The sequence below is a fragment of the Macrotis lagotis genome, chromosome 1, assembly GCF_037893015.1.
Source record: "Macrotis lagotis isolate mMagLag1 chromosome 1, bilby.v1.9.chrom.fasta, whole genome shotgun sequence".
Lineage (NCBI taxonomy): Eukaryota > Metazoa > Chordata > Mammalia > Peramelemorphia > Peramelidae > Macrotis > Macrotis lagotis.
The window spans coordinates 252,343,074-252,365,141 of record NC_133658.1 but is presented as its reverse complement, the minus strand read 5'-3'; the positions used below and the strand labels follow the sequence as shown (position 1 = coordinate 252,365,141).

The following is a 22,068-nucleotide window of genomic DNA, read 5'->3' as shown; positions in this document are numbered from 1 at the left end:
TGTGGAGAATGAAGACTGGGGGCAATTAAATTTAGAAGATCCATACAATAGTTGTGAGTGAATAAATCCCTGAACCAGGCCAGCAGTAATTAAAATTGAACAGGACAGGAAGTTCCTGTGATAGGATAAACATTTTTCTGTTACCCATGCTCTCCAGAAAGCACTCCTGACTCTCCCCATCTGTCTGAACCTCCAAACAGTTCTTCTTAGAACGTCCATGGTGAGCAAGGCAGGTGGAGGTCCAGGCCTGCCAAGTCTTTAATCCTCTCCAGGCAGTGCTCTCCCTTTCTCCTGGAAATTTCTTTACAAAGCCCCTAGCCTGGTAACTTCATGACCTTCTCCTTCTTCCTCTTTTCAATTTCTTTTTAAGTGCTGTCTTCCTCCGTTAGAAAGCAAGTATCTAAAGGGTATGCCCAGGACATGGCACACTGGAACCCTGACAGATGCTTCTCTTAATTTGGGTTCTGCTACTTCATTTGAAACAATTTTCTCTAGACATATAGTGGACATAACAGCTGTCCTCAAGTATGTTAAGGATTGTGAATCAAGCAGGGACTCGACTTCTTTTGCTTGACCCCAGAGGGCAGAACTAGAAGCACAGAACAGGGGAAAGCAGAAGAGAAAAGAAAGAAGATACCATAAAAGGTAAATCTCTCCCCTTCCCCATTTTCTGATTTTAATTGCTGTTCTGAACTTAACAAACATAAATAAATATGAACACTTCCATATACCAAAAAAAGAAAAGAAGAACCCCACAGAAAAAGAGATTGGTATACGAATCTATAAATCTTTTAGTGTGTATATACATATATATGTATATCCTGGTAAAAGATTGATTTCTTTAGAGGATACTTATTTCTGTTCCCTTGTCAGAGTGAGAAAGAAATTAATACTCTGTAAGACCCTGAGTTCCAAAACCTATGAACTTTTGCCTAAATTCTGCTCCTAAGTTTCTTCCTGGTCATCTATTGGACCATGCAACGGGGGAACATCCCCGAGGACCTGCATTCAATGATAACATGCCACACTATCTGAAGACAACCAGCAGATGCTTGGAAATCCCCTACTGAACCATATATAAGGTGTCTCCTCACTTTACTCGGGGTTCCAGGATCCTAGCCCTGTCCTAGGACCGAACCCTAGCTTGAGCTAGTTTAATAAACCCTTGCTATTGCATCTCCATTGTGTCAAGTGCCTCTGTTCCGTAATTGGGGACTTTTCTCAGACCTTAACAACTCCAATGTATCTCTCCCAATGTTACTAACAAACTTAGGAGGATAATGAACCGGATTTTGAGAGACCATCCTTTCAGGAAGAGACAACAAGAGTTTTCAAATAATATTGTATAAGGATGTTAATCTTTGAAGAGCAGTTTTGGTCAGAGATATTGTGCAACTATTTATGGTTAGGTTACAAAGATTACTGATTTTTCCCTATTCTTTGTTTTTGTTTAAAAGTTCAACTAATTCCCAGTTCACATGTGGTCATTACTTCAGAATGGTCTCCATCTATAGGATAGAGGTAAGATCTTAGAGAATAAAACTTAAAAAAGTCTCACCTATATTTTCTGTCATTTTATTTTAACCCTAATAATATATATATACATACATATATATATATATATAAATATATGAATATTTCAACCAGTAGTAAGGAAAATCTTACAAAGAGTGGTATCTTAAAGTGGAGTGGGTACTCTAGAAGTAAGCACTGTATTCTTCACTAAAAGTCTTCAAATCAAATATATTTCAAGGTAAAATGTGATCAGTTCACACAGCAAGTCAGGTAGATAATGATTTATATCTTTTAAATACTGAGCTATTTTCCTCCTATTTGTTTTTTTAAAAACTATTTTAGAAGAATTAAGCTCACAGAAATAATCAGACTAGGATAGTAGCAAGGAAGATGAAGTTTCAAAAACTGCTTGAAAGTTCTGAAAAGAAACTTTAAGAAGAACTTTCAAATGAAGTTTAATAACTTCAGTGCAGTTACTAAAAGCAAAAGAGAGGGGCGGCTAGGTGGTGCAGTAGATAAAGCACTGGCCCTGGAGTCAGGAGTACCTGGGTTCAAATCCAGTCTCAGACACTTAATGATTACCTAGCTGTGTGGCCTTGGTCAAGCCACTTAACCCTGTTTGCCTTGCAAAAACCTAAAAAAAAAATAAAAATAAAAAAAAAAAACCAAAAGAGGAGAGAGTCGGAGTAGCTAGGGCACCAATTATAAAGTAAAGAGTTCTTTACCAGTGCCTAGGTCCTACTAATACAGAGAATTATGAGAGAATTATGAATGTAGCAGAAACAAATTGTATAATCTTTTAATGCTATTAAATCTGGGAAACTTGTTAAGGGAATGAAAGGCTCTTTGTACTTGAGATGTAAATTGATTCCTATTTGTTTCACTGTTTAATGTAAAATTTGTATCCTGTCTCCTCATTCTGAATCCCCAGCCTTCAACCTTCTATACCTAATTTCAGTCATATAAGGGGGGGAGGGATTTTCCTCCCGTTTGCCCTCAGGGCCCAGATAAGGGGCAAGGCTATAAGACAGATAGTAATATATTCTCTTTAATGTCATATATATGAGGAAGACAATACTCTGTGTGAATGAAATGGTCAAGTGAAGGTACTTAGGATGATGGAGACCTAAACATGTTTATTGACGGCAAGAGATATGAGTTAGAGATGGGAGATGGTAGTATTAAGGGAGAAGAAAATATTCAAAGGAGTAAGTTCCAAGTGGACAAGTTGGCTTTTTATTTTTTAAATTTACTTTCTTTCACTAAAACTTTTTTTTGGGGGTTTTTGCAAGGGAAACGGGGTTAAGTGGCTTGCCCAAGGTCACACAGCTAGGTAATTATTAAGTGTCTGAGGCCGGATTTGAACTCAGTTATTCCTGATTCCAGGGCCGGTGCTCTATGCACTGCACCCACCTAGCCGCTCCTTTCACTAAAAATTTTATTTTCTCTCCCACTCCATTCTTCTAATGGAGATGGGGTGGGGATATGTGTTGGAAATGAGGATTAATTTTGTCAAGAAGGAAGGCCATGAGGACTTCCGACCAAGATGGCAGAGAGAAGACAGGCACAGTTCTAAAGTCTCCTGATCTCTTCCCCATCTATCACATGAAACAAACCTCTTAAAAGAAATCCGAACCAGAAAACCCAGAAAGAAAAGCCAGGAGAAAGAACAGCTACCTCAGGATTTGTCTCCCGCAGCAGCTTTGGAGGAATCCGGGCAGGTGTGTCTGGGCTCCAAGGGAGGATCGGCCCTGGATCAGCCAGATTAATAGCTGAATTGGAAATGGGAGTCTGAGAGCCCGAGAGCTGGACTTGCTGGATCAGCGGTGGGGCTGGACGAAAGGGGCTTGGGTCCGCGGGGAAGCAGAAGTGCTGGTGTTGGTGCTGTCCCCCTGGAGCTCCAGGACCAGGCTGAGGGAAGAGTTCTGGTTCAGGAGAACGGCAGACACCATCCCTAGGCTTCTCGGGTCTGAGAAACTCTGAGCCCACACCTCCATTGCACAGAGGCCTCTCCTCAAACAAAGGCAAACTACTTCTGCCTCAGGCCCAGGTGTGTGAGCAGAAGAACCAGCCCAGCTGAGGAATGACCTCAGGCCAGGGTAAAGCCCACCATTGATTGAAGGCAAAAAAATTCAATAGTTCCAACTCCTGCCTTCGGGCAAAGGGAGAAGGCCTCCCAACCAAGGTCACAGACACTCCAGAGAGGACAACCAGCACCTCCTACTGGCCAGCCAGAGAAATTGCATTCAGTAAAGCCTTCAGTGATCTCAAGCCCAGGTGAACCAGCCCCCCCCCCCCCAACTCAAGGGCTTAGCATAATGAAGAAGGGTCAGCGGAAAGGTGGATCCATAGAAAAATTCCTGGAAGGGAAAGACCCCAACTCAGAGAGACCTGGAACCTCTGAGGAGAATACAATCTGGTCTCCAGCACAGAAAGACTTCCTTGAAGAAATAAGGAAGGAGCTTAAAAATTTGGGAGAGACAATTAATACCTTAGAAAGTACAACCGGACAAACACAAAAGGAGAATAAATCTCTCAGATCATCAATTGGACAATTACAAAATGAGAATAATTCTCTCAGATCCTCCAATAAGCAAATGCAAAAAGAAAATAATTCTCTCAAAACTTCAATTGGTAAAATGGAAAGTAGAATTGACCAATTGGAAAAGCAGTTGCAAAAGGTTAATGAAGAAAACTCCCCCACACCGAAAATAATGGAGTCTACAGAAACTAATGACTCCATGAGAAAGCAAGAGTCAGTTGAACAAAATAAAAAATAAAAAAATAGAAGCAAATGTAAAATACCTCATAAACAAAACCACTGACCTCGAGAATAGATCGAGGAGGGGCAACCTGAAAATTATAGGACTTCCTGAAAACATTGAAGAGAAAAAAAGCCCGGACTTAATATTACAGGATCTAGTGATGGAAAACTGCCCTGATATCGTGGAATCGGAGGGCAAAGTAGTTATTGAAAGAGTACATTGATCCCCACCAGAAAAAGATCCTAAAATGAAAACACCAAGGAATGTTGTGGCCAAATTGCAGAACTATCAGATAAAAGAGAAAATAAAATCCTGCAAGCAGCCAGAAAGAAACAATTTAAATATCAAGGAGCCACAGTAAGGATCACGCAGGACCTGGCTGCATCAACTTTAAGGGAACAAAGGGCCTGGAATGAGATATTTCGAAGAGCATGGGAACTTGGAATGCAGCCAAGAATCTACTTGCCTGCAAAGCTGAGCCTTCTCTTCCAGGGAAAAAGATGGACATTTAACGAAATGGAAGAATTCCAAAATTTTCTGATGAAAAGACCAGAGCTAAACAGAAAATTTGGACATCAAACAGGAGGTTCAAGAGACACATGAAAGGGTAAAAAAAAAAGGGGTGGGGTAAAAGGAAAAAAATGCCATCCAGTAAAGTTGAAATCGGCTAAACCCCAGCATGGGGGTAAAAAAAAAAGATTCACATAAACCTTGAGAAATGTAACTGTAACAGAGAGAATACACCTAGCCAGAAATGATGGACATTCATGACCTATCCATGAGACTTACTATCTAATGGGATGTAACTGGCTTTAACCCCACTTGGGAGAAAGACTCCAATAACTCTTGGGAATTTTGACTCTATTCGACACAATGTACAGAACTAGAAGGGACAGACACTCAGCATTTTCTATGACTTAGACAGAAGGATGTAAAAAAAAACACTACTGCCGTAAAAAGGGGGACAGGGAAGAGACGGGAGGAGGGAGGGGATTGAATGGGGTAAATCTCATTACACTAAGAGGTACAAAAAAACCTATGGTAATAGTGGGGAAGAAGGGAGCAGAGGAGAAACACCTGAATCTTCTTCTCATCAGATTTGGCTTAAAGTCAACCTACACATACTCAGTTAACTTATAAAACATCTAACCTTTCAAGTATTAAAAGGGGAAAAGGGGAGGGGGGACAGAGAAAGGGAAGGGGAGTGGGGGAAATAACAAAAGGAAGGGAAGGGAAAAGGGAAAAAGGGAAAGGGGAAAGAAAGGGGAGGGTGTGATATAGGAGGGCAAAAACACTGAAGGGGGTGGTTTTCAGAAACAAAAGACTGGGGAATATGGATAAAAGGGTGGGGAAAGGGGGGAAAATACAAACAGAGGGAAGATAGCACAGAGGGCAATAAAGAATTAATAATCATAACCTTGAATGTGAATGGGATGAACTCTCCCTTAAAACGTAAGAAAATAGCAGAGTGGATTAAAAACCAGAATCCTACAATATGCTGCTTACAAGAAATTCATTTGAAGCAGAGAGATACACATAGAGTAAAGGTAAAAGGTTGGAGCAAAATATATTTTGCTTCAGCTGAAGTAAAAAAATCAGGGGTAGCAATCCTTATCTCAGACAAAGCAGCAGCAAAAATAGATAGCGTTAAAAGAGATAAGGAAGGAAACTTTATCCTCCTAAAAGGTACCATAGACAATAAAGTCATTTCAATATTGAATATATATGCACCCAGTGGGACAGCACCCAAATTCTTAGAGGAGAAGCTGAAAGAATTACAGGAAGACATAGACAGCAAAACTCTACTAGTGGGAGACCTCAACCTCCCGCTATCAGATCTAGATAAATCGAATCATAAAACAAACAAGAAAGAAATTAGGGAGGTAAATAGATTGTTAGAAAAATTAGATATGGTAGACTTATGGAGGAAACTGAATGGGGATAGGAAGGAATATACCTTTTTCTCTGAAGTACATAGAACTTATACAAAACTTGACCATGTACTAGGACATAAAAAACTAATGATCAACTGCAGAAAGGCAGAAATAGTGAATACATTTTTCTCAGATCACAATGCAATAAAAGTTATATGCAATACTGGGCCAGGGAGATATAGACCCAGAACAAATTGGAAACTGAATAACCTCATTTTAAAAAATGAGTGGACCAAAAAACAAATTATAGAAAGAATTAACCATTTTATCCTAGATAATGATAATACTGAAACAACATACCAAAACCTATGGGATTCATTCAAAGCAACTCTCAGGGGATATATTATAGCTCTAAATCCTTATATGAATAAATTGGAGAAAGAGGAAAGCAATGAACTAAACATGCAAGTAAAAAAATTAGAGAAAGAACAAATCAAAAATCCCCAATTAAGTACCAAATTAGAAATTCTAAAAATTAAAGGAGAAATTAATAAAATTGAAAGCAAAAAAACTATTGAATTAATAAATAAAACCAAAAGTTGGTATTATGAAAAACCAATAAAATTGATAAACCTCTGGTCAATTTGATTAAAAAAAAAGAAAACCAAATTGCTAGTATCATAAATGAAAAAGGTGAACTCAACACCAATGAGGAGGAAATTAAAGTAATAATTCGAAATTATTTTGCCCAACTCTATGCCAATAAATTTGATAATCTAAGTGAAATGGATGAATATTTACAAAAATATAAGTTGCCCAGGTTAAATGAAAAAGAGATTAAATACCTAAACAACCCTATCTCAGAAAAAGAAATTCAACAAGCCATTAGTGAACTCCCTAAAAAAAATCTCCAGGGCCTGATGGATTCACAAGTGAATTCTACCAAACATTTAAGGAACAATTGGGTCCAATCCTATATAAACTCTTTGGAAAAATAGGGAAAGATGGAACTCTGCCTAACTCTTTCTATGAAACCAATATGGTACTGCTACCAAAACCAGGAAGAGTTAAAACAGAGAAAGAAAATTATAAACCTATTTCCCTGATGAATATAGATGCAAAAATCCTAAATAAAATCTTAGCAAAACGACTACAACAAGTCATCACTAGGATAATACATTAGGATCAAGTAGGATTTATTCCAGGAATGCAGGATGGGTTCAATATTAGGAAAACTGTTATTATACTCAATTATATCAACAACAAACCTATCAGGAATCATATGATCATATCAATAGATGCTGAAAAAGCTTTTGACAAAATACAGCATCCATTCCTATTAAAAAAACTAGAGAGTGTAGGAATAAATGGACTGTTCCTCAAAATAATTAGCAGTATCTATCTGAAACCATCAACAAGCATTATATTCAATGGGGAGAGGCCAGAGGCATTCCCAATAAGATCAGGGGTGAAACAAGGATTTCCATTATCACCACTACTATTTAATATTGTATTAGAAATGTTAGCAGCAGAAATTAAAGAAAAAAGAAATTAAAGGAATTAGAATTGGGAAAGAAGAGACAAAACTCTCACTCTTTGCAGATGACATGATGGTCTACCTAGAGAATCCCAAGAAATCATCTAAAAAACTACTGGAAACAATTAGCAATTTTAGCAAAGTTGCAGGTTATAAAATAAACCCTCATAAATCCTCAAGTTTTCTATATATGTCTAGCAAGAAACAGCAGGAAGAGCTAGAAGGAGAAATCCCATTCAAAGTAACCTCACACAATATAAAATATCTGTGAGTCTATTTGCCAAGACAGACTCACAATCTTTTTGAAAACAATTATAAAACACTACTCACACAAATTAAATTAGATTTAAATAACTGGGCAAATATCAACTGCTCATGGATAGGTAGAGCTAATATAATAAAAATGACAATTCTACCAAAACTAAACTGTTTAGTACCCTACCAATCAAAATTCCAAAAAATTACTTTAACGAGTTAGAAAAAATTGTAAGTAAATTCATATGGAGAAATAAAAAGTCAAGAATTGCCAGGAGCTTAATGAAAAAAAAAAGTGCAAAAGAAAGTGGCTTAGCCCTACCCGATCTAAAATTATATTATAAAGCATCAGTCATCAAAACTGTTTGGTATTGGCTAAGAAATAGAGTGGTGGACCAGTGGAATAGACTAGGTGTAAAAACAGGAGATTATAGTAACCTGCTGTTTGATAAACCCAAAGGTCTGGCCATTGGGATAAAAACTCCTTCTTTGATACAAATTTCTGGGAAAATTGGAAGTTAGTATGGAAGAAATTTAGATTAGACCAACACCTCACACCCTTTACCAAGATAAGATCCAAATGGTTACAGGACACAGACATAAAAAACAATACTATAAGCAAATTAGAAGATCAAGGACTAGTCTACCTGTCAGATCTATGGAAAGGGGAACAGTTTATGACTAAGGAAGAGATGGAGAACATCACCAAAATCGAATTAGATGATTTGGATTACATTAAATTAAAAAGTTTTCACACAGATAAAACCAATGTAACCAAGATCAAAAGAAATATAGTAAATTGGGAAACAATCTTTACAACTAATGATTCTGACAAAGGACTCATTTCTAAAATATACTGAGAACTGAGTCATATTTTTAAACCAAAAAGCCATTCCCCAATTGACAAATAGTCAAAGGATATGCAAAGGCAATTTACAGATGAGGAGATCAAAGTAATCTATAGTCATATGAAAAAATGCTCTAAATCATTAATTATTAGAGAAATTCAAATTAAAGCTTCTCTGAGGTACCACCTCACACCTCTCAGATTGGCCAGTATCACAAGGAAGGATAATGATCATTGTTGGAAGGGATGTGGGAAATCTGGAACACTATTACACTGTTGGTGGAGCTGTGAACTCATCCAACCCTTCTGGAGAGCTATTTGGAACTATGCCCAAAGGGCAACAAAAATGTGCATACCCTTTGACCCAGCAATACCAATACTGGGTCTATACCCTGAAGAGATGAGGAAAAAGGGTAAAAACATTACTTGTATAAAAATATTTATAGCAGCCCTGTTTGTGGTGGCAAAAAATTGGAAATCCAGTAAATGTCCTTCAATTGGGGAATGGCTTAGGAAACTGTGGTATATGTATGTCATGGAACACTATTGTTCTATTAGAAACCAGGAGGGACGGGATTTCAGGGAAACCTGGAAGGATTTGCATGAAGTAATGCTGAGTGAGATGAGCAGAACCAGAAAAACACTGTACACGCTAACAGCAACATGAGAGTGTTGTTCAACCCTGAAGGACTTGCTCATTCCATCAGTGCAACAATCGGGAACAATTTTGGGCTGTCTGCAAAGGAGAGTACCATCTATATCCAGATAAGGAGCTGTGGAGTTTGAACAAAGTGCAAGGACTATTCCCTTTAATTTAGAAAAAAAAAAAACCAGATAGCTTATTGTTTGATCTTGTTAGCTCTTAGACTTCTCTTCTCTTTAAGGATATGATTTCTCTCTCATCACACCCAATTTGGATCAAGGTACAACATGGAAACATAGTAAAGACTGACAGAGCGCTCTCTGGGGGGGGGGAGCAAGATTGGGGGAAAAATGTAAAACTCAAATAATATCTTTAATAAAAACAAATTTTAAAAAAAGTAACTGTAGACAATCTTAAAAAAAAGAAGGAAGGCCACTTTTTTTTCTCAAAGACTGGCAAAAATATGGAAGGTTTTAAGAAATATGTAGGAGAGAAAGAGTAGATTTTCTTAGTAAATTAAGAATTGAAGTCTTCTATTAAAAGGGGGTGAGGACTTGTGGAGTGAGAGAAAGGTTTGGAGTAGTCCCAACAGGGAATATAAATCAATTAGGGGAAGATATTATTGCCAGGCAGTGGTGGGGACCCAAATGAGAAAACAAATTGTAATGATCCCAGATGGTAAAGCTTTATGATTTCTTCTAATGTTGCAGGAGAACCATGGGCATAGAGAATATTGAAATTAACTGGAAAAAAAATTTTGTAAATCTTCACTCTCCCTCTATCATTTGTTAAAATGGTCCATTTTGACCTCCAGTCTGGACTTCCGGCCAATTGACCTCCAGTCTGACCTTGGCCACATTCACATTGGTAAGGCAAGCTAAGTTACCTAAGCACTAAAACAACATCCAAGACCACTCAGACAGAACCCCAGACCCTGGACCCCTCCCCAAAATGAAAACTCTCCAATATGGGACTTGGGCAACTCCCAAGTCACCACCTCTTCCCATGGACACTGAGGAGATTTCAGGCAAGGCTTGGATGCTTTCTCTTGCTTTTGCTTTCGAACTTCTGCTTAACCTGGCAGGTAGCCTGTCAACATTAATTAGCAATCCACCAGCCTTTTCTTTTATCTCTCTTATTAGCTTCTCTATCACTTTTTTTTTTTTTAGGTTTTTGCAAGGCAAATGGGGTTAAGTGGCTTGCCCAAGGCCACACTGCTAGGTAATTTTTAAGTGTCTGAGACAGGATTTGAACCCAGGTACCCCTGACTCCAAGGCTGGTGCTTTATCCACTACAGTGCTTTATCCACTACGCCACCTAGCCGCCCCTCTATCACTTTCTTTTGCATTTTAACTTCTTTTTAATAAATCTCTATTTTTCTTTTTATACCTGCATTCCTGTTTAAGGATTCATTCTTCACTGGAATATCGAACCCATCAGCTACACTAGCAGGGTTCAACATCACTGGGAAAACAGAGAAAGATGATGGTGCACCTTGAAATTTGACAGGAGGGTAAGGGGCAACAAGGTCAAAGATTCAAATGTAAAGGACTTTCCAGAGTTGATATGGTCAACTGTAAGGACAAATTTGTGAAGTGAGGAAAGTGAAGCCAGAGTTAATAGACAAGGCAGGAATGGAGGGATTGGGGGGTCACAGTGAATACAAAGAACACATTTAGGAGGATAACTAAAGTGAGGCAGTGATAGAATTCAAAGAATTCAGAGTTTAAAATTATAGAGGCAGTTATATAGAAAGCAATAGGGAGGTTTAAAGTTTTAGTATCCCTATGGCTGCCTGGGAGCTGAGGAGGTTGATTTATTGAGAGGATATTGAGGGGGATACCACTAAATATATTAAAGTCACTAATTGTGAGATAGGAGTTGAGATATAAGGAATAACTGAGCTCCTTGAGAAATGAGGGAGAATGACAGCAGTAAGGATTTAGATGGAGTGAAATAGATTCAATTCAAATAATACTTAAAAGTTAACCTCAAGGGGCAGCTAGGTGGCATAGTGGATAGAACACCAGCCCTGGAGTCAGGAAGATCTGAGTTCAAATGGGGCCTCGGACAATAATTGCCCAGCTGTGTGACCTTTGGCAAGTCACTTAACTTCATTGCCTTAAATAAATTTTTTTTAAAAAAAGAGTTAAACTCTAAGGAGCAGGGGTCCTTAAAGAATGTTACCAGAAGGAATAGATTTCACTTCAGAAGATGGTGAATGAATCACAAGGATAAAGGACTTATCAGTCATAGGACAGGGAAAGACCAAATGAGCAGGTCACTCATCCTCCAGGTATTTGGATGACTGTACATGACATCCAAGTAAAGATAGTAAGAGTCTGCTTCCAAGACTTGTCACTTCAAACACCAGGGAGATATAGTTACAAACAGGAATTATAGGTTGTGAGGAGTTTTTAAATTGTCCTCTGGGTCAGTAAATACCTTGCATGTAAGTTCCCAGGTCAGATGAACTCAATGCTTCCTCCCAAGATAGAAGGGGATGAGAGAGACTTAAATGATACCCTCTCAGATACCATCTCTAAGGCCCAGAAGAACAGTTCTACTACTATCTCTGTCACCAATAGATTTAAGCTTCATGAGACTAAGAGTCTGGTGGAAGAGAGTTGGGGGTGGGAGTGGTTAAGAGAAAGTAGGCAGATTGTAATTAAGCCCAATGCTAATAAGCCAAGATCTCTGCAGTTGGGTAACTGGGTTTAATCTGTGTAAGGTAACTTAAGAATGCATTTGATTATATGAAGGAATTTTAAGTACCAATTGGCTATTTTAAAATTGTAATATACAATAGGAAGTTCCTGAAGAAATTCTAATTGATACTAAAATTATTTTTCTGAATGGTCTTAATTGGTACTATTCAAAATTAATAATAAAAATATATGTGTGTATGTGTGTATATTTAAAAATATATTTTAAATCAGAGATCTCTATGTAGTCTTTTCACATCCCTCCACTGGCCAGGAGGACTTGAGAAAAGATCTTTACATACGAGGTTTAAGTGAGCTGGCAAGAGCTCTGACCAGCTCATTTAAATCACAGTACACAATTGGCTCAATGTGTAATCTTTGTTCAAAATGAAGTGTGTCCATGTGTATCTATGTGTCTCACTCATCTACATGTGTGTTTGTGTGTGTAATTTAGATCTGAAATGGTTCCTGACTGTTAGACTGAGGTAAACATTTATTCTTTTTATTTTGGGTTTTGGATTTAATTGTTTTGAAAAGATCAATTCAAGATTAAATGATCATTGGCTGAGTTGAGATTCCCAAAGTCTAGCTCCTTACTAGAGACTTTTAATACCATATGAAATTGCAGTTAGAAATAGCAAAGACTATATTTTCATTTAGAAAGGCACAGTGCTAATCTCCTGTTCTTCCATCATAAATAATATGAAACAAACCTCCTAACAGAAATCTGATCCACAAAACCCAGAAAGAGAAACTAGGAGATCTACCTCAAGGCTTGTCCTCTGGGACTGTAGGTGAGCTGGGTGCAGGGGCCTGACTCTGCCAGGAGCACAGGACAGGGTCAGAGCCTGACCATCAGGGTGGACAAGATCCTGAGACCCTTAAAGTGTGATCAGTCTAATTGAAGACGGGGTGGGAGAGAGTCTGAGAGCTCCACTAGCCTGATCAGCAGGGTGGATTAGAGCCTGAAAGCCTAAAAGCAGGGCAAGCCGGATTGATCAACTAGGGAGCAGAGGCACTGGTCATGCCACTGAAGGTCTGGAGCTTGCCCACAGAGCTGGAGGGAGAGTTCCAGTGCTGCATTTCAGTTGAAGCTTCTTCCTAGAACAAACACAATTACAGCCCACCTCTGCTCTAGGCCTATGTGAAGAAGACTTCCCTCAGCTGTGAATAGAGAGAGCAATTACCTTGCCCTAGGGCAAAACCCACCATTGATCAAAGATAAAAATACTCAACAGCTTCATCCACCCACTCCAAGTTAAGGGAGAGGGCCTCAAATTAAGATCACAGACACTCTAGAGAAAGCAACCAATACAGCCTTCTGGCCAGCCCACTTGGAGTTACTAAATCCAGTGAGTAAAGCCTCTAGGGATCTCAACACCAAACCTCTGTGAACCAGCCCCTTGCCAACATAAGGTCTTAGTAAAATGAAGAAAGGCCAGAAGAAAAGGGGGTCCATAGAAAAATTCCTAGAAGGAAAAGACCCTAAACTCAGAGAGACCTAGAACCTCTGAGGAGAATATGATCTGGTCTCCAGCACAGAAAGATTTCCTTGAAGAAATCAGAAGTTTAAAGACCAATTGGAAGATTTGGGAGAGACAATTAACAACTTGCAACAAGAAAACAAATCATTGAAAAATACAATTAGACAAATGCAAAAAGAAAATATTCTCTCAAAACCTCCATTGGTCAAATGGAAAACTCTTACAAAAATAGAATTGACCAATTGGAAAAGGAGTTGCAAAAGGTAAATGAGAAAATTCTTTTCTCTCTCTCTCTCTCTCTTTTTTTTTATTAGGATTTTTGCAAGGCAAATGGGGTTAAGTGGCTTGTCCAAGGCCACACAGGTAATTATTAAGTGTCTGAGCCCAGATTTGAACCCAGGTACTTCTGACTCCAGGGCCAGTGCTTTATCCACTGCGCTAGCTGCCCCTAATTGAAAATTCTTCTCTTAAAAAAAAAGAATGGAGTCTGTGGAAACTAATGACTTTATGAGACACCAAGAGCCTGTTAAACAAAACAAAACAATCGAAAAAATAGAAGAAAATGTAAAATACCTCATCAGCAAAACCACTGACCTTGAGAACCAACAGAGAAGGGACAACCTGAGAATTACAGGTCTTCCTGAAAAAATGGAAGAGGAAAAAAAGCCTGGACTTAATATTACAGGATTTAGTAATGGAAAACTGCCCTGATATCATGGAACCAGAAGGCAAAATTTTTATTGAAAGAATACACTGATCCCCTCTGGAAAGAAATCCTAAAATGAAAACACCAAGGAACGTTGCAGCCAAATTCCAGAACTATCAGATAAAGGAGAAAATCCTGCAAGCAGCCAGAAAGAAACAATTTAGATGCCAAGGAGCCACAGTAAGGATTACACAGGACCTGGCTGCATCAACATTAAGGGATCAAAAGGTTTGGAATGATATATTGAAGAGCAAGGGAGCTTGGAATGTAGCCAAGAATCCACTACCCAGCAAAGCTGAGCCTTCTCTTCCAGGGGAAAAAGATGGACATTCAATAAAATGGGAGACTTCCAACATTTCCTGATGAAAAGATAAGAGCTTAACAGAAAATCTGGACATAAAACAGGAGGCTCAAGCTCAAGAGACACATGAAAAGGTCAAAAAAAAGGGAGGGGGTAAAGGAAAAAAAAAAACCTGCTATCCAATAATTTGAAACTGGCTATATATACCAGCTTGGGAGAAAGGTTCTCATAACTCTTGAGAATTGTAACTCTATTAGAGAGAATATACTTAGCCAGAAGTGATTGACACTCATGACTTTTCTGTTACTCAGATAGAATGATTTAAAACAACAGCTCCTTAAAAATGGGGACAGTAAGGAGATGGTAAGAGGGAGGAGATTGAAAAGGGTAAATCTCATTACATTAAGAGGTACAAAAGACCTATTGTAATAGAGGGGAAGAAGGGAAAGCTGAGAATCACCTGAATCTTCCTTCCTCTCATCAGACTTGGCTTAAAGTTAACTTACAAAAACACTCAGTTAAGAAACTTATCTTACCCTTTCAAGTATTAAAAGGGAAAAAAAGGGAGGGAGGAGAAGAGGAGGGGGAGTAAAAGGGGAACTAACAGAAGGGAGGGAAGAAGGGGAAAAGAGAAAGGGGAGGGGGGGTTAACATAGCAGGGCAAACACAATGAAGGTGGTGGTATCCAGAAGCAAAATACTGGAGAATATGGATAAAGGGGAAAAAGGGACAAAAATACAAATGGAGGGAACACAGCATGGAAGGCAATAAAGAGTTAATAATTGTAATTTTGAATGTGAATGGGATTAACTCTCCCTTAAAATGTATGCAAATAGAAAGATATGATTTCTCTCTCCTCACATTCAATTTAGATCAACGCACACCAAGGAAACATTGTAAAGACTAACAGACTGCCTTCTGTTGCTGGGGGCAGGGGGGAAGATGGGGGGGGGAATTTCAAAACTCAAAATAAACAATAAATAATAAATTTAAATCAGGTTTGAAATAATTCATGTATTAACTTGAATACCTGCTTGTTCTTACTACTGTTTTATTACATTGAAATTACATATTGAAAATTTTAAGTCACCTAAGCTATTCTAATGGTTTTAAAGAATTCTGAAAGCAATAATATGTATCTATTTTCAACATGATTAATAACTAAATGGTTCATTGTAAAAAAGTTGCTTTTATAAAAAAATCCAGTTCTAACTGTGAATTAGAATTATTGTATTACATCCCAAGTTCTCCTTATTATATTTCATTTATAGCACTGTCCTTAGGTACATGAGCAGCAATTGAATTAGTAATAATTTTTCTCTTTGATACCCATTTTAATCACAGCCTGGCACACTCTGATTCCTTTAGTGTTCAAGACACCTGAAGCTCTAGTTATTTTGTAATTGCTATATTACAATATATTGATAACTGGTCTATCTGACATCAGGTATGTTAAATAGAACAATATGCCAATGAAGCTACCAGCCCTATGGGGTTGATGTTAATACTGCAGGAAGAATGGCCTTTGAGAAAATGACCCTCAGTCTCAACTGAGGTAGGATTTTTTTTTTAAAGGAGGCCCTCACCTGGCTCATTGAAAAGGATTGTCTGTATAACTTCTGCCTGTAACAGGCATCTAATCCATAAAGGAATATAACCTTGTTTTCCTGTGTGTGCTTTATAGAAAATTGCCATAATTATGTCAGGTGCACAATAACTAAGTCTAGAATTCTATCTCTAGAAATCCTTAATAATTGGCAAATATTAGTCTTTTGTTGGTCTATATTTTTAACTGCTTTAAAGGAGAGCTCCATTTTCCAGCTAGAATTTTTGTTCATTCTATACATGGCTAAAGTTAAAATTAAAAATTTTGTTGCAAAATAATTATTGGACATGAGAAGTTCTAAAAGGGTTATTCAGTGCATTTGTTTATACCATTTTTGAACTTTTGATTATAGCTCAATGTGGCAACCCCAATAAATCTGTGTTCTTATGCAAACTATTCTGATACTGGCTTAGGATCATAAAGTATAATTCTTGTTCTTTATAGACCTCCTAGTTTTTTCCTATTTATACTATTGTTAAATAGCCTTCTCTGGTTTTGCTTGCTTAATCTTTTTTCTGAGGTTTGTTTCTCTGGGTTACCAGCTATACATCTCCAATAATGGCCTCTAGAAGATACCAGCCAACCAGCTGAACTGGTCCTGTGGACTTTGCCTCAATTGAGTTCCCACTGCAAAGCATTCCCCTCCAAATGGATCCTGAAAGGCCCAGATGAATCTGGGTGCTAATCATTTGATGCAAGGAATTACAAGAATATGATGCAGGGAGTTATGGATTTAGGGGATTTGTCATTGGAAACAGATTTTGTAAACCTTTATACCACTAAATTTTGTAAAAATGTTATCTGCTCCTGTGATGTAAATTGACTTCTATTGTTCCATTGCTGAATGTGAATTCAAAATGTCTCCTCATTTCTACCCCTTTCAAACTTTTACCTAGTTTTAGTCACATAAGAGGGAAGGGGATCCTTTCCACAGAGAACTTTAGAGTACGCCAATTGATATTTTATCTTCCATTATACCTTGCATAATAGTCTAAGTATCCCATCAAAACTCCCAAAACTAATGAACAAGAGAAGTCAGGATTGGGAAGACATTGTTCTGCTTACTAGATTTGGAACATAACTTTTTAATTGATAAGTCACTCTCTAAGATTGCTGAGCATTCATTCTGATTCTCTTTCATTATCTGCAGATGAGGAATATGATTTTTATCACATCTTTTATGATCATATCACATCATGTGAAGTGTAAGCTTCAAGAAGGCAGAGACCCAGGGCGGCTAGGTGGCGCAGTGAATAGAGCATCGACCCTGGAGTTAGGAGTACCTGAGTTCAAATCCAGCCTCAGACAATTAATAATTACCTAGCTGTGTGGCCTTGGGCAAGCCACTTAACCCCATTGCCTTGCAAAAATCTTTAAAAAAAAAAAGGCAGAGACTGAATCATTTGACTAATTTATCTACTTCCTTTTAGCAGAGTGATTTGGAGGCATTTCTATTTCAAAAATAAAAACAAGCCAAAGAAAATTATGCCCTCAAGGGAACTGAAGAAGTAGTCAATTGCTATTTCTTCCTAGGCCACCAATGTGCAATGCTACCAGATGTCAAATTACAATGAAGTGGGCACCAATGAGACAGTTTACTGCTTCCTAATAAACAACTGGAAACATTTCTGACTAAATTATCAGAAAGACTAACAGCTGATCTAATTTCATTGCCTCTTGGTAAAGAATCACAAATGATAGCCATAATGGAAATGGGACAATCATACAATTGAGAGCAGTCTGCTTCCAATGGCTCTTGCCAGCAGCCAGGACTTGGGCTGAAGTAGGCACTGTTCGCCAATGACACACAGAATTGTAGTTAAGTTCAAAGCAAGGTTGTTATCAAGCACAAAAGGAATCAGTAAGGTTGCTGGAGAAGTAATCTAAGAAGTGAGAATAGAATCAGAATTCAGAGGATAGAGGGGTCATGTAAGAATAGTACATGAAATACTGTTCACTCAGCTTCGGAATTTATCATGTGTCACATATGTTGGAGCACAATTTTTTTTTTAAATAAGACAATCAACCTTACTGAAATACAGTTTTCAAAATATATTTTTTTAAATAAGTTTAGAGGCAGCTAAGGTGGCAGTGAATAGCACACCATCCCTAGAATCAGGAGGACCTGAGTTTAAAACTGTCCTCAGAAACTTAATAATTACCTAGCTGTGTGATCTTGGGCATATCACTTAATCCCAATGCCTTGCAAATACAAAAAAAAAAATTCGAATACCCAAAGAGCAATAAAACTGATCTTACACTTTGACCCAGAAATACCAATTCTAAGCTATTTCCAAAAGAAATAAAAAAATAGGATAAGTCCCACATGTTCCAAAATATTCATAGCATCTCCTTTCATAGTAGCCAAGAACTGGAAATGGAAGGGATGTTCATCAATTAAAGAATGGCTGAATAAGTTATAGTATGTGAATGTTATGGAGTACTATTGTTCTATAAGAAACTATGAATAGGGGTGCCTAGGTGGTATAATGGATAAAGCACTGGCCTTGAAGTCAGGAGTACCTGGGTTCAAATCCGGTCTCAGATACTTAATAATTACCTAGCTGTGTGGACTTGGGCAAGCAACTTAACCCCATTTGCCTTGCAAAAAAATAAAAAATAAAAAACTATGAATAGTTGAATTCTAGAGAAGCATGGAAAGAATTATAGGAACTGATGCTAAGAGACGGGAACAGAACCGAGAGAACATTGTGCACATTAACACAACTCTGTGAGTTGATGAACTTTGATGGATCTAGCTCCTCTCAGCAATTCAGAGAGCTAGACAATCTTGGGAGACCTATTGTGGACAATGTCATCCACATCCAGACAAAACAACCTACAGAATATGAATGAACACTTTGTTCACTTTTTTTTAAAAAACTTAAGGTAATGGCATTAAGTGACTTGCCCAAGGCCACACAGCTAGATAATTATTAAGTGTCTGAGGTTGGATTTGAACTCAGGGACTCCTGACTCCAGGACCGATGCTCTATCCACTGCACCACCTAGCTGCCCCTATGTTCACTTTTTTAAAATTTCTCTTATTTTTTTCCTTCCTATCCCATGGTTTTCTTTCTTTTCCTTTCATCCTAATTCCTCATCCAGAAAAGGACTGATTATGTACACATATTAAAGACACAAAAAATAATGCAAGAGTTCAACAATTCATGGTTTCTTATAGAAATGAGCTTTGGGGAATACCCAGTTATGAAGCATGATATGAATAATAATCTAGCAAAGGAAATTAAGAAGAAACAATCAAGACAGGCAGAAAAACAAGAGAGCTAATTCTTTTTATTATAAGGATAAACCTAGGATAGCAATTGTCACATAGCAATTAATTAATAAATGCTTGGGGATCATTATGGATAATAAAGAACAAAAATATGGTAAAAAAAGGAAAAGAACTCATTTTCTAAAGAGAGTTTTTTCTCCAAATGCCAAAATAACAATTTCCATCAAAATACTACTGTGAAAGGGGCAGCTAGGTGGCAAAAAACCTAAAAAAAACTAAAAAAAAAATGCTATTACCAAATAATCCTAAAGATATCCAAATAAATCTTAAGAAAAAGGGTGATGAGTGTACAAAAATTATTTTCATTCATGCTTTTCAAAAAAGACAAATTAATTCAGATTAATCTACTGAAACATTTTCTAGCAAAATTACAATATTATAATATGATTTCCCGGAAATGTAAAGAAATTACATATGTGCTGTGTTAGGTAGAACTTACCTGTCTGTCATGTTGAGTTTAGAAATTACATCAGCCTGTTTAAAAAAATAACAAAGAAAAGATTAATGAAGAATTAAAAGATTAAAACATTTTTATTTGCTTACCAAGTAAATAGAATATGAATATATTAGCAGAATTTTAGTAGTCTGAATAATAAACCACAAAATTCCCAAATTTTACTCTGAACTTGAAGTAAAACTTCCTGTTTAAAAAAGTATGGGATACAAAGTCACCTAGGTTACAGCACCAGCCCTAGAGTCAGAAGAATGAACCCAAGTTCAAATCTGTTCTCAGACTCTTACCAGCTGTCACCCTGGGCAAGGTCACACTTAACCCCAACTGCCTCCCCCTACAAAAGTACAGGACAATATATTGAGACAAAAAACTTATTAACCAAAGTTCTTTGCTATGAAATTCAATTTCCAATTGGATATTCAAAACAAAATAATGAATAAAGTTACATAAATATACAGATATGCCAGCATTATGTGCCACAAAATGCTATGGGTAAGAATAAGCTAACATGGGTTTTGGCCATTGTTATAAAAAAAAAAAAGAAAAAAGGATTCAAATTTGCACATTTATGAGAAATGTGTCAGATTTTCAGATACTTTCTCTTACATTAGTTTAATATTTCTGCTATTCACAATAAAAGGAACAGCTACACGTATAATGCAAGGTAACTGATATCTTCCTATATATTTTTAAAATTTTTATTTATTTATTTAAGGCAATAGGATTAAGTGACTTGCCTGAGGTCACACAGCTAGGCAATTATTACATGTCTGAGATCAGAATATAATTCAAGTCCTCCTGATGTTCCAGGGCTGGTACTCTATCCACTGCACCACCTAGCTGCCCCTAGCCTATATCTTTTTATTTGATTGTGAATGTTTTTTTTCTTTGAAGACTTAACTAATTATGTTTCAAGTAGGCTGAGTTTAAATTCCCTGAGAATACGCCAAATAACATGCCACTACTGGCTATTCAACAGCATGGTAGAAAATGAATCCACATATGGATAATTTGGAGTTGACAAAAATTAGAAGTGAAATCAGAAAGGATAACCTTTTAAATATGAATTATTGTAGAAATACAGTTCAATGTAATAAGGTGTTTGCTTTCATTATGTAAAAGTGAAGAAGTTTTAAACTAAAATTTCTCTGGCAAGTCACTAGAAATTCCCCTATTTCATATTAACCTCTTTTGTATCAAATTGGAACAGAGAGGACTGGGTGGGGTTCATTCAAGTACCTTACCCCTGTAATTAAGTCAATTAGTATTTTTTTTAATAAGGCAATGGGGTTAAGTGACTTGCCCAAAGTCACACAGCTAGGTAATTATTAATTGTCTAAGGTCAGATTTCAACTTAGGTCTTCTTGACTCCAGGGCCAGTGCTCCATCCACTGGTCTCGTCAATTAGCATTTGAAAAGGATTCTGAGACTACTCACAAAACAAAAAATTTCCCTTCTTATGCAAAGAATAGGCCCTTGGGGCCGCTAGGTGGCGCAGTGGATTGAGTCAGGAGTACCTGAGTTCAAATTCAGCCTCAGACACTTAATAATTATCTAGCTGTGTGGCCCTGGGCAAGCCACTTAACCCCATTGCCTTGAAAAAAAAAAAAAAAAAGAATAGGCCCTTGAGGTCCTTACTGGGATCTTTCCTCCCATACCTCTACCTGGGGTTCCCTCCTCTCTTCTACACTTTTCTCTCCCCACCCCCAGCCTACATTGGAGGTCATACTGTTGTTTGGTGATGGTGATATTTAAGTTAAAAGTAACGCATTCTTCAAACAGAAAGTTGTGGGCTTCCCTACCTGGCTAGCTGAAGGTCTAATCTTAGTGAACTACCAATAAATGTGCCTTTAACCTAATTCAGTCTTATTCTTCTTTAAGCCCAAAACATCTCTACTTTGGGGAAGTTTTTCAAATAGTTTCCTCAATTACAAACCAAATTTTTTTTTTCTCTTAAAAACTGGTCTATTTTGCTGAGGCTGGTGGTATACCAAGTACTCAGGTGCCCAATCTCCTTCTACATGGTAGGAGTGATTGGTCCTGCTTCTTTTTCTGATCTGTGTTGGTTCACTCCTTCT

General features: G+C 37.5%; 1 protein-coding gene across 4 annotated transcripts in view; it reads right to left on the bottom strand.

Moving 5' to 3' along the window:
• Nucleotides 1–22,068, bottom strand: part of SLC9A8 (solute carrier family 9 member A8) — a 154,771-nt gene that overhangs the window by 65,137 nt on the left and 67,566 nt on the right. For all 4 annotated transcript variants that reach the window (XR_012473487.1, XM_074210230.1, XM_074210229.1 and 1 more), the window contains one exon: nt 19,976–20,010. Coding sequence is in view for 3 of the 4 variants with exons in the window: in XM_074210230.1 (XP_074066331.1) it covers nt 19,976–20,010 (35 nt within the window). In the remaining variant the exon portion in view is untranslated. The remainder of the gene's footprint in view (nt 1–19,975; nt 20,011–22,068) is intronic.